Source organism: Geotrypetes seraphini, chromosome 3 (genome assembly GCF_902459505.1).
Source record: "Geotrypetes seraphini chromosome 3, aGeoSer1.1, whole genome shotgun sequence".
Lineage (NCBI taxonomy): Eukaryota > Metazoa > Chordata > Amphibia > Gymnophiona > Dermophiidae > Geotrypetes > Geotrypetes seraphini.
In genome coordinates, this window is record NC_047086.1 from 314,487,999 (window position 1) to 314,501,917 (window position 13,919).

The window sequence follows — 13,919 nt, forward strand, 5'->3', positions numbered from 1 at the left end:
CAATCATCCTGGACAGATAGATCCCGGCAATAGATCCTGGACAGATTTGAATACCAAGGTTAGAAGCTTAAATTGTATTCTTCAAATGACAGGCAACAAGTGAAGTTCAGCCAGCACAGGTGTAACATGGGAATAACAGGGCAATCTAGCTATTATCCTGACAGTGGTATTTTGAGCCACCTGAAGCGCACTGAGTGAAGTCTTTGGCAAGCCGCAAAAAAGAGAATTACAATAGTCTAGATGTGGTAAGACATAACTGCATAAAGTTTGTAGCTGACAGCAAATCCCATAGTTTTAACACCATCCTTATTTTAAAGAAAACAGTTTTAACTACTGAGGCAATGTGGCTGCGAAATTTTAACGAGGTATCAAGGATTACTCCCAAACTCTTCATTTCCTGCTGTATTAAAATGGTAACCCCAGCATACACAAAATTCACTGGAGCTCCTTCGATATCAGTGAAGAAAAGCCATAAAATCTTAGTCTTTGAAACATTTAGGTAAAGATGGTTCATAGTTATCCATTGTCGCATTATATGGATGAGATTCAACAACAACTGGAAGCCCTGTATGCAATCTGCTGAAAATTCAAACAAAAATTGCAGATCGTCCGCATAGATGCGATATTGCGGATCAAAGTCTGCAAACAACTTCCCAATAGGTGCCAGGAATAGATTAAATAACATTGCAGATAATGAAGAGCCCTGAGGCACTCCACATTTCAATGGAAAAAATGGGGATTGATTATTTCCATTAATCACACAAAAGAATCTATCATCAAAAAAGATTGGAACCACTTTAATATATTGCCAGTAATCCCAAATCCACGTAATCTGTCCAGAAGTATAAGATGGTCTACGGTGTCAAAGGCAGATACCATATCGAGTGAGACCAACAAGAAATGTTTTCCATTATCAAATCCTTTACGGATCTCATCACATAAAGTCAACAATAGTAACTCTGTACTGTGATTCTTCCGGAAGCTGAACTGATAGTCACCCTTATTCTGCCACAAAGTCTTCCAATTGTTGTAATACTACTCATTCTAACACCTTCACCATGAAACTTCAAATTGGAGATTGGTCAAAATCTTTCCTTTTTTGTAAAATCTAAACCAGACCTTTTTTTAACAGAGGAGAGATTACAGCCTGCTTCAAATTCTTAGGAAATTCTCCTAACTTCGACGACCGCTGTATGATATACTCCAAAGATGGAGCTACATCAGCTTTTAGTGCCTTGAGCATTGAAATAATTTCATTAAAGTAAAAAAAGAAACAATATTCTGTACAACTATCATTTTATAAATCACAAATACAGAACAAAGATCAACAAAACCCATGTCTCCCCTCCCGTCCACTCCCACCTCACAAATATATCCCCTCCACTCTCAAGACAACTGAGCAAGCCAAATTACTACAAAATGCTGCCTAGAAAAAGCATGCTGACGGAATACCTCAGTCACATACACAGTACACAAATGGCAAATCCATAATAGCTGACCAAAAATGATAAACATGAACCAAAATCCCAAGAAGACATGCCTTGCATGTAGTACACCTATGAGGGGCATTCAATAATTTATCTACCACACTAAGTTCTCCAAGCTTCTCTCATGTGTTGTTGTTTCTGACTTCAAGCAGGACCCATAATGTGAGGATGAGCAAGAAAGCTGCTATGGGATTGGGGGGATAGAAAAGTGAGAGGTGCAAGGGCTAGGTCAATGGGAGGAAGAGAGCGAATGTTTGGTAAAGGGACTGGAGGTGGAGGGTGAAGTATAATGTTTAGAGAATGAGCATGAGAGAGCTGTACCAAACTGGCAAGGAATGTATACACTCTGAGAAATAATGCACTTACTATGTACCCCCACTGCCCTACTTCCCCCCCCCCCATGCACATCATCTCTTGAAACTTCAGGAGGAATTGTTGAGTCCTTGACTACATTATGATGTCATCAGTAATTCTAAATGAAATGTTATCATTTTAATGGTGCATTCACGGAATTCCTTGCAATCAAATAATGCAGTCTAACAAATTGCAAGGGTTTCAATTATACCGCAATGTTTACCACCGCATAACAAAGTATATCTGCTGAATAAGAATAGCAGCAAGTACTTCTCAGCTTGTTAAAGTCGAAAGCATACTAAAGTGGACTGATTATTGGATAACAATGTAAATTGACATAACTTGCTGTTTTAAAATTGTTTTTATTAAGGAGACAGAATACATGTACTCTATTTTGAATTTATAACATCCAGATCTTTTAAAGACAATAAATGCAGGTCTTATGAGGGCACAACTGTTAATTGTTTACTCCATTATTGTCAAGGTTAATACAGTATTTGAGAGAAGGCAGTTTTTCATGTGTTCCTTGAAACAAGGGGAGACAGCTGCTTTAAGTGAAAGATTCATTATAGCTTATCAGTAGAGGACAGACCAGTAAAGGAACTCTGTGAAAAATGGGTACTGTCACTACTATCCTGAGAAAATACTGAATAGATGCAGAAGGCAATAGAAAGGAAATTAAAGCTAGTGTTACAGAGTCGTGAACTTTAATTCAAATAGATTGTGTTTGTTGATTTTATTGCATGAAAGCTACTGTAGCATAAATTTCATTCATGCTCCATAATCTATTGTTCTATTAATCTATATAAAACTGCACAGTGTTTTGCAGTGATAGTTGTACTTTGAGGAACATTGCCTGCTTTTGATGAGAACAGTAACCTTCCTTTTTTGAAGCACAGTAAAACATGATTGCACTGTACTGTGTTTGATTTTCAATAGTTATAGATTATGCATAACAGATAAGGTCTGCAGAGTTCATCTAGTGCGTTCATTTTCATTCTGGCACTCTATAAGGTTTATCCTTGCTTTGCAACACAGCAAACGGAGGCAAATGAGATGTCAGATAATCAACCAAACAGTTACTTTATTGTACAAATGATAAGAGGTTAAATAAGGATAATAATGTCTATAACATAATGTCCATCTTGATTGCAAAATTTCGTAGAGAATTCCAAGTCTGTGATAAGGGATAAGTCATAGGGCTCCTTTTACTAAGCTGCGCTAGCAGTTTTAGACGCTAACGCCAGCATTGAGCTGGCGTTAGTTCTTGGCATGTAGCACGGGGTTAGTGTGCGTGGCAATGCAGCGTGCGCTAAAAACGCTAGCGCACCTTAGTAAAAGGAGCCCTAGTCTAGGAACACCTAGATTGTCCCAACTAGGATCCCAGTTTTAGCATCCGTAGATGCCTTCATCAAGGGATGAATGGACACTGCCGTGGATGATAAAAGCACAAGTCGGCTGGAAATATATATGAACATTCTGACCGCGGAACAGCACCTTTGGAGGCAAAAATCGCGCCAAATAGCTGTTTTCCCTAAACATGATGAATTCGCCAGTGAACTCTGTCATCTGGGCTTCAAGTGACATAGTCGGTTTGATCTCTTCCAGAATCGATTTGTTAGTTCTGGCGGTCCATGACATGCATAAAATCCTTCTCCAACACCATAGCTCAAATGAATCGATCTTCTTTCTGTCTTCTTTCTGTAGTTTCCTACTTTTGCATCCATAATTGATCACAGAGAAAGCACATAAACTAGTCTGATCTTCATTTGGAGTGTTATTTCCTTGCCTTTAAATACTTTGTCGAGAGCCTTCATTGAAGAGCAACCGAGTGCTAATCTGCTGAGTATTTCTTCCCTGCTAGTTGCTTCTTTGTTTATGAAAGAGCCCAAGAGATTGAAATCTTTTACAACTTCTATTCTATCACCTTCAAGCTCAAAATCTTCTTCATTTTTCATTATTTTCGTCTTGTTTATGTTGATTTCTAATCCTGTGTTATGACTTTCGGCTTTAACTTTCTCAGTAGATACAGCATGCCTTCTTTGCTGCTGGTGATGAGCGCTGTTATATTTCAGCCATCAACTTTGTAACTGACACTCTCTTCTTCCAAATTTCCAAATGTTATATGCGATTTATTTTAGCTTGGCTGTAGATCCTGCTGAGCTGCTTAATAGAGATACTCAAATGTAAATAAATAGAGCTTTCACTTCTTAATAATCAATAATCCCCTGATCATCCCTTCTCTCACATCAAGCGGCACTATGGGGCAAAGATCTGGAACAATTGCTCATGCCTACTACTTATGGGGAATTTAGGAAACACCTAAAAACATATCTGTTCCTGAAGTATTTAGGCAACTAACCTGTACAATCCTACTCCACAATAACTGATCTCTAGCGCTGTTAATAACTAGCTTCTAACCTTGTTAATTCTACTTAATTTGTAACATTTTTTAACCATTGTAAACTGCATAGAACTTCACAGTCCTGCGGTATATAAACTGTTATTATTATTATTATTATCCCCTGATTTCTTAAATTCTGTCTCCAGAACCACTCACATAAGTCCATTCCTCAGACTTTCCATGAAGAAATATTTTATGATATTGTGCCTGAGTTTGTCCCCTTAGAGCAGTGGTTCCCAAATCTGTCCTGGGGGACCCCCAGCCAGTCAGGTTTTCAAGATATCCATAATGAATATGCATGAGAGAGATTTGCATATAATGGAAGTGACAGGTATGCAAATCTCTCTCATGCATATTCATTAGGGATATCTTGAAATCCTGACTGGCTGGGGGTCCCCAAGGACAGGTTTGGGAACCACTGCTCTAAGGGGACAAACTCAGGCACAATATCAGAAAATATTTCTTCATGGAAAGTCTGAGGAATGGACTTATGTGAGTGGTTCTGGAGACAGAATGCCTTAGAGCATCTGTGTTCTCTCTTCTAGAGCATTCTTTCATTTGAATAAAAGTTTGCTTCTTATGTATTATTGGTGCTTTGAGGTATTTGAATGTCACTTATCATATTCTTCCTCTCTTGACTCTTTTCCTCAACAGTACAGCTCCCCCTCCCAATTCGTGGTTTCCCCAATCATGAATTCGGTTATTTGCAATTTTTTTTTTTTTTAGCTTTGATTTTTCATTGAGAAACGCTGCCCTGGACATCCCCCAGACCTTACCTGGTGGTCTAGCAGCAATGCAGGGCAGGAATGATCTTCCTACGCTCCTGCCCCATGCAGTGCCATGCTGTGCACCCATGCTGTGAGTTCCCGTGATCTCAATGGAAACTCCCGTTGTAGTCTCGTAAGACCACAGGAACTCACAGTACTGTGCATAGCATGGCTCTGCACGGGGCAGGAGCATAAGAAGATCGTTCCTTCCCCATGTCGCTGCTAGACCAGCAGGTAAGGTCGGGGACACAGGAAGGAGGGAGGCGGGGGTGGGTCAGAGCTGGCCCAAAAAATTATTCATGATTTGCCCCATTCGTGGGCCTGCTCTACCCCTAACCCCCATGAATATTGAGGGCCTGCTGTATGCATATATGTATTTAGGTCCTTATGTTTCAGACCACTGGTCCATCTAGCTCAGTATCTTGTTTCTACCAACAACTTGTATTGAGGCATTATCACCTCCCATTTATTGATAGTGTTCCTCCCTGCACAGCGTAGCATCTCGCCATCATCATATTGGTTAGCTACCTTGAGACTATCAGACATAATCACCCAAAGATCTTTTTTCTAGTTAGTGCACATTAGTGCCATCCCAAATGTGTACTGATCTCCTGGATTTCTGCATGTCAAATACATGATGTCTTACACTGAAGACAAAACCTTCTCCTGCATAGAAATAGCCATCCTAGTCCCTTGCTGTTTCAGTGGGAGGTAGGGCAGACCTGGCAACTGCAAGTCTTTGGGCCATTTGATTGCCTAAGGCAGGCCTCAACAAATTTTCACAAAATCTAGGAACCAGCCCTAAAACTTAGGAGTCAGGAGAGGACAACTTTCTTGTTTTCCCCTTCCCATCCTTCTAACACTGTCCCAGTGGATGTGGGGAATCCCTTCCAGATCAACAATAGCTCTTTTAGAAACTGGGAGGAGAGAGGAAAGGCGACAGATGCTGGACTTTCGAGATGGAGAGTGAAAGAGAGGTGCAAGACCCAGGGGATGGAGAAATGCAGGAAGTGCTACTCTATTGTATCAAGGGGTTGGAGGGAGAAGGACTGTTCCCAGGAGTTAAACCAAGAGAGAATAAGGGATAGCTGCTGGACCAGTGGAGGAGAGGAGAAGAAGGGAAGGAGAGAAAGATTGAGACTGGAGGAGAAGAGAGGAGAAAAGAAACTGGACCCAGGAGGGAAAGAGAACTGGACCCAAAAGGGAATAGAGATAGTGGGCTGGGATGGGGTGGGGGGAGGAGAAGGAAGAGAGAAGAGAGATTGGCCCTAGGGTAGAGATATGGAGTGTTAGAGGAAGGGAAAAGACAGAGAGAGTGAGGCCTAGATGCACTAAGAGGATCGGTAAGACCATGTGGGTCTGCTCTGACCTGATTTTTTTTTTTGCTGATTCAGAAAGAACTATTGATACACAAAAAGGTTTGCATGCAAATGATTCACACAGATGTTTGTTGTAATGCCCGATTCTGCCATCCAATTGATTGCCGTGAGAGCGGCTCTTGCACATGAGTAGAGCCAGCAGGGAAAGCCTGAACAACTGAGAAGCAGGGGAAAGCCTCCTGCCACGCAGCTGTTTGGGACAGGAAACCTTTTTTTTTCTTTTTTTAATGGGTACAGATGATGTGCATGTTATACACTCACAATATCTGCCCTCCCCAATGACCCCCGGGGGAGGAGTCTAAGGCCCTGATTGGCTTGACTGAGCAAATCAGGACCTTAGGCTCCTCCCTTTGTATCCAGGAACACAAGGGGGAGGAGTCTAAGGCCCTGATTGAAGCCAAGACTAAGGCTCTGATTGGCTTGACTGATTGGCTCAATCAAGCCAATCAAAGTCTTAGACTCCGCCCCTTTGGATCCCAGGGTACAGAGGGAAGAGCCTAAGGCCCTGATTGGCTCAGATGCCTAAGCCTTAGGCATCTGAGCCAATCAGGGCCTTAGGCTCCTGCCCATGCATCACATGATGCACCAGGGAGGGAAAGACCCGCCATTTTAGACTGGCAGGCCTACGAGCAGGAAGGACTGAGCTTTCCTCCTGCTCCAAATTCTCTGAAAAGGTACGAGGGTTTAGGAGGGTGGAGGTGAGGTTTCATTGGACCTCCAGTGGCAGGAGGGAGTGGGCAACCTTCCTGCCTTATTTTTCAGGGGGAAAGGGGGAGGGTAGGGGATGTTTGGAGGCGCCTGGTGCGGGAGTGAGCCTTCGGTGGCAGGAGGCAGTGGGCATACCTCCTGCTGTTTTGCTGGCATGGGGGGGGTCAGTTCTCGGTATTCATAAGGGAGGCCCGTCAACGGGGGGAGGGGAGGGAGTTTGTGCTTTTTTCCTTTCTTTTTTTTTTTTCTAATTAGGCAGATATTGTGCATGTGTAACATGCATAATATATGTGCCCATTAAAAGAAAAAGGTTAGACGGTTAAGCGACTGGGCTTGACCAGTCAATTTTTTTGGATCACTCAAAGCGATCACTTTTTTTTTTGGTGCATTGGGAAGCCATGTTAGAGCATCAATCGCTCTACTAGTTTACATGGCATTTTAATGTTAATGAGCTTATTTGCATGGTCAGATTGGGAAATGAGAGATCGTGCAGAAAACCAGGCGGTGAGCCATTTCCTGCATTGGGTCGGCAAATGTGATCGTCGCTAAAGCTGATAAAATAGATTTAGCAACGATCGCTGGCTTTAGTGCATCTATGCCTAAGAAAGAAGAAATATTGGGCACAGAGGGAGCAAAGTGACAGGGACACAGAAGAGCAATGCTAGATAGAGAAGAAATAGGGACACACAGGTAGCCAAGACACAGTCAAACAGTTCAAAAGGGAAGCTTTATTATCAGACTGGAACTTGGTTCAGCACAATTTTCATCAGCAACCAGTAGTTTGGTTCTTCCCTTCCCCCATTCTCCTAAGGCTCTAAGGACCAGATTCACAAAACGGCCTACTGATCCGGGTCCAGTCTGGGTCCGGGGGGGCTGATTCACGATGGGTCCTCATGCAAATGAGGACAATCGGAATTATGCCCCCAAACGACTGCAGGAATCGCTCTCCATGCGCTGGCCCTCTGTACCCGGCAGAACTGAGCCCTTTTTACTTCGCGAGCCTGTGGTTTTAACCCACTTTAAACCCATGGTTTAAACCCACGGGCTTGCACAGCGGGGAAGGGCAGGAGAGTCGGGGCAGAGAGCAGGAGATCGGTGCTGAGAGCAGGGCGGCCAGAGCAGGAGAATTGCGACAAAGAGCAGGGTTTTTACACAAGTGACTGGTCCTCAGCAGTCGCTTGTTTTTGGATCGGCCAGCCCAGTCGGTGTGCCTGCATTTGTTTAGTGAATCGCGTCCTTCCTACTTTGCATACCGTCTCCCCTCATTTGCATGCACGGATTGGATCTGATCGGAGGATGATCAGCCACTAGGTTAGTGAATCGGGTTGGAGGAAAATCGGGTCGCAAAGGGGTCGCTATGTGGTCGGGATTTGATCGGTAGGCTTAGTGAATTTAGCCCTAAGCCTGTTCCTTCACAGCTTAGCCTTGGTCGCAGTTCTCGGGGCCCCCTTTCAGCAGGGCGGTTCCCTCAGTAACAGTCTCCAAAATCTCTGTTATCCAGCAGCTGCGGTTTTGTCATACCAAAATTTCTCACATCCTGTTAATCTTTAGTCAAGTCCTGATTAAAGATGAGCCACAAATGAAAAGTTATGTGCTTATCTCAGCAAGAGGAGGGAGATAACTGGAATCCCTTGTGAGCCACTCTCCTTCTCAAAGCTCTCTCCCAGGGCTCTCTTTTCTTTCTCTCTAGCCCTGCTTTTTGTACTTTTCTAAGAGTTTCTTCCTGGTCTCCTCCCCCTTCTCCCTTCTCAGGATTATGTGGTTTAAGAACATAAGAATAGCCTTATTGAGTCAGACCAATGGTCCATTAAGCCCAGTAGTCTCTAGCAGAGGGAGTGGTAAAGTCTTATAGGCTCCCTCGCAGTTTAGTGAAGTTCTGAATGTGTGTTTCCACAAGGTTGTGCATATATTCTGTAGTAGGAGGATTGTGTGTTGGCCTTACTGAGGTGACATCAAAACTTTTAAGTTTAGTTTGTCATAATATCAGACAGGGTTTTAGAAAACATTGCAAAATCTGTTGTCTGTTAAGGTGGTTGTTTTTATAGCAGATGTGTATGATCACTGTTTAATTTTCTTTGCCACTTTATTTTTCAGCATTTGATAACTTGTATTAAATTTAGATATTGAGATATATTATCTGCAACTATTTTGATATCTTTCTGCATGTTGTCAGACAATAAGACTCGGGCCCCGTCCACTCCAAACTGCTGAGCCACCAACTGTCTATGCTGTTCCCCAAAAGAAGTCCATGGAAGGGGTAAGAAATTGTAAACAGATGCATATAATATACTACAGTACTTACAAAACACATGTAAATATAAGCACACAACAAATTATCACTTACAGTCAAGAAATGTGTATGTAAGAGTTCGCTCCTAGTTGCCACTGCACAATGATGGGTTTTGTATATGGAGAGTGGGAGGTTGTTTCCTAGGTTTCACTGCCTCATACTCTTCATCATTCCCCTGTTTTGACATCCTGTGAATGAGGGCAAGTTTTTGTGCAGCATGCAGCACACAAGAAAAATGTCATAAATGATGTACTGGCAGGAGTATACAGCAGTTCCATCCTTGACCTGTCCAGAAACCTGTACAGTATCTCCTTTTTAGGATTCCAAAAATTCACTCAAACTCCTGGCCTTCCCACGTGACCTGTTAAACAGTTGTATTAATCTTTTCCTTGGGGGTGAATTATGGGAGTCACCAGCCAGGTCTTGAGATGATGGCCTTTGTCATCTACAGGAGTAAAAACAGAGAAGATGGAGACTACCTATGCAGCATTCACTCATGACACATCCTGTGTTGCTTGTTGCACATTCTGAGAGGTTTGTGTGGAGAGTAAAATAATTTGTTAGTAGTTGGTTTCTTAAATTATACTGCTCTTCAGTTCTACTGAAACGATCCTGCTTGTGGAAGCTCCCCCTCCAGAAAAACATGCAGGTTATCTGCATTGCCTCACACATCACCCCAAACTCAACCCTCAAAACCAGCCTGCTGAAGCAGGAAGGGGAGACGACCACCAAAGGAATCTGCCACCAACAAAGGGAAGGTCTTCTCCATAAGCCCCAGAAAAGAGGAGCCCATCAACCTCGCTCCCTTGCAGGAGGAAGAAAAGCCCGCAGAGACTCAAACTAGCCAAAACTATTCCTGATGTTGACTTTTTTTTTTTTTTTTGAGCTTCCACAAGCAGAACTGGAATGGAGCAGCAGGAAGAATATGAGAATATAAGAATTGTCATACTAGAACAACATCAACCTCAGTATCCTATTTCCAACAGAGGTCAACGCGGGTCCCAAGTACCTAGCTAGATCCCAAGTAGTAAAACAAGGCCACAGCACAGCCTTGGGAAGGACTGGTAAGGAGCCACAACCATGAAGAGGACCAGGAGGGAGAAAAAATACCTACATGGATCAAGATGGCGTCGGGAGCGGACGCCTGAGCGAGCTCTGCTGCTCGTTGTACCTGCATTCGCGTTGGGTGTCTCTTCCCCGGTGGCAATATGGGGAAGAGTAAGGGAGTTTCCCGCTTGGCCCCTCCGGCAGTTGAACCCCCTCAACGGCTGATACAGACTACATTAACAAGCGTCTTTGCTCGCACGGGTGAGGAGACCTGAATCACTTCGGAAGGGAACCCGGATCTTTCAGGGAACCTCAGTGCAGAGAGTCGGACTACTTTGAGTCCTGACCAGAGGCTGGTTCCTCCTCAGCCCGGAAGTGCACAAGTGCAGGGAATGACTGGAAGCCGATGGCCCCGAGAGGGAGAGTTTGATTCCAGCATAGGAGGGACATCCCTACCAAGCCCTTCAGTAGAAGGAGGAGATGGGAACTATCAAGAATTTCCCTGCATTTTGGAAGAAGAGGTGAGAGGTGCCTCGGGAGGGAATATTATCAGTTATGGGGAGATGAAGAAACTAGACAAGATAGATATGGAGGCGCTATGGCAGGCCATATCAGTCATGGACTCCAATCTCAAATTGACTTTATCTACTATTAAAAGAGATTATGGAACTGTCTTTTCCAAGGTGGAACAACAAGGGGTACTTCTTACTAATGTGAATGAAAGGTTGGAGAAACAGGAAAATAATTTGAATGAAGTAAAGAAGGTACAAGTGAAATTGGTTAAGGAGAGATCTTATGTTTCTCACAAGATGGAAAATTTTGAAAATCAACTGAAGAAAAATAATTTAAGATTTTTGAATTTTCCAAAGTGTCCTATTATTTCACCAGTTGAAATGGCTAGGAAATATTTCCGTGAGACTTTAGCCATTCCACCAGAAAATTTACCTCCAATTGTTAGAGCTTATTACTTGAATATAAAGACAACACAAGGGGAATCCACACCTATAGAAACTCCAGTGGATAACGTAGTGGATATGAATTTGTATTCATTTCTGGAAAACTCCCTTGAGGTTGTCACCCATAGAACTACCATGTTGTTGACTCTAGCCTTGGAGAGTGATAGGGAATTTATTCTTCGTATGTATTTTCGTCATATAAATGATAAGTTTTTGGGCTCTAATGTTCAAGTTTTTCCAGATTTAGCTCAGAGGACACAGAGACGTAGGAAAGAGTTCTTGTCCTTGAGGTCAAGAACCCTGGCTCTGGGGGCTACATTTCTTGTTAAATTTCCTGCAAAGTGTTATGTATCTTTTCAAGATAAGAATTTCCTTTTCTTTGAGCCCAAACAACTTTTGGAATTTATTGAATCAAAAGAGAGAATGGTAACCATGTCTAGTGATGTATGACTTGCCAGCTGGCTGTAATTCAGGAATCTAATGCCGTGACCTTAATTAATTAATCTGTTACTACTATTTAGAAGTTTATTTCTTTTCTTGATCTTTATTCTTGTGGACTAAATAAGATATTATTACTTTTCTTTATAAGTTTCATTGAATATTATTTCTGGATCTGTTGCATTGTGTAAAAGTAATGCTTGTATTTAAAATGGAAAATCTTATAAATAAATAAAAAAAAAGAAGAAAAAAGTAGGGATATCGACCCTCCATGCAGATACGACCAAGGGCCCCGCCACTCACAACAGGTAGCCTATCTTGCTCACCTCTGTCTGGCAATGCTGGCTCCTCTGTATTTAATGTTCTTCTCTCTTTTTTTTTTTTTTTGGTAAGGAGAAAGAAAGAAACCAGCACAGAAGATTGACCCTGGGAGCGGGAGGGACTTGGCACCACCAGATGTACCCCAGTGCTAAGTACTTAGGAAACCTAGACCCCCCTGCTCAACAGAATTAGATAACTAAAACAGGAACCAAGCTGCATGCGAAACCAGGAGCTTGGGAGAGACCATCCAATTGCCTGATGGAGATAGAAAATAGAGGTTTGCCTAGGAGCATCTCATCTTATATATGATAAAGCTCAGTTTGGTGTTCTCTATCTCCGCCTGCTGGTGGATGGTTATGATAAAACAACTACAAACAGTACAAAATACAGCTCTGAGCCTGATCTATTCGCTGAAGAAATACGACCACATCACCGCCGCATACCTCGACTCACACTGGCTTCCAATACAAGCAAGAATACTATTCAAATTTTACTGTCCACTATTTAAAGCCATGAATAGAGACAGCCCAGCCTACTTGAACAACCGCCTTATCCGAACTACCACAACCAGGCAAAGGAGAACCCAGAAACCATTCACGCACCCCCCAATCAGAGGCGTCAAATGCAAAAAAATGTACGATGTCTTACTGGCCATGCAGGCAGTGAAACTAGACCACCAACTCTCCAATCTACTGATCATGACACCAGACTACAAAACTTTCAGAAAATAAATAAAAACCCTTCTATTCAAAAATCCATCAAAACAAACTAACACCGCAGGAAGCATTTCAATCCCCCGAAGCAACCTGCTGTACTCTGTAACATTTCTGGAAATGTCCAGATAACCTCTTATGTATCCGTCTTGAACCGCAAGGTAATGGCGGAATAAAAATGTAATGTAATAATCCACTCATCTCTGGATTCATCTGCTATGACTAAAGGAAAGAAAATTATCAGGTAAGACATAATTTCTCCTTCATTTCATCAGAATTGTTTTGATACAATTGGTTCTTTGATTTTTAGTGTTTTAGGTCCAACATTATGAAATAATCTTCCACTTGATTTATGTCTAAAACCCTAATACCAAAAACTTAAGGTAGGCGTAAACACATACTTTTTAAATATGTGCTTGCTTAGGTCCACTTGCCCTGTTTTGGTGGTATATATGGATGATGACTGAGAATGCACAGTATAAGAAATGATTTTACCTTAACTTTCCCATTTTAATTGTAGTTCTTTTTCACTCTTTTATTTAAAATGTTATAATGATTGTAAACAGCCTAGATGGTATTGTACAATGGTGTGCTATGTAAAGTACTGAATAAACTTGAAACTAGAGGGTCTTGGTTGGTGGTATGTGGTCCTCTAAATGCTACTTCCCTATCATCTGGCCATTTTCATAGCACCCATGTAAGCTCAGTTTTGACCGAATGTTGGCATTTTGGCATGAGCTTGTGTAGCAGACACACGTCTGTTACAATGTATGAGGCATTGCAGATCACCTGCATGTTTAGAGAATGAAAGGAGGTTTGGTTGTGATCTATTTCCTCTTTACCCATAAGTGGCCTGGTAATATATGTGTAGTCTTTTGCCCCAAGCATAGAAAGGAAGTGCATGAACTCATAGAATTCTGCCATAATTTCATGTTGCTGCCACTCTTAACTCTGGAAAGGCAATATGTTGAGTGTTTGTGTTTAAAAACAAAAAACACGTCTAGCAACACCTATGCAGTGAGAAGTGGCTGCCTAGTTAATGTCTGCTGTAGCTT

The 13,919-nt window shown here is 42.2% G+C and overlaps 1 protein-coding gene across 11 annotated transcripts in view; it reads left to right on the top strand.

Annotated features, from left to right (window-relative positions):
* PAK5 (p21 (RAC1) activated kinase 5) overlaps positions 1-13,919 on the top strand; it is a 287,465-nt gene that overhangs the window by 203,541 nt on the left and 70,005 nt on the right. For 10 of the 11 annotated variants that reach the window (XM_033938815.1, XM_033938812.1, XM_033938811.1 and 7 more), the window contains one exon: positions 9,273-9,356. The exons of the other annotated variant lie outside the window; for it this stretch is intronic. In XM_033938815.1, the coding sequence (XP_033794706.1) occupies positions 9,273-9,356 (84 nt within the window). The remainder of the gene's footprint in view (positions 1-9,272; positions 9,357-13,919) is intronic. 11 annotated transcript variants of the gene reach the window in all.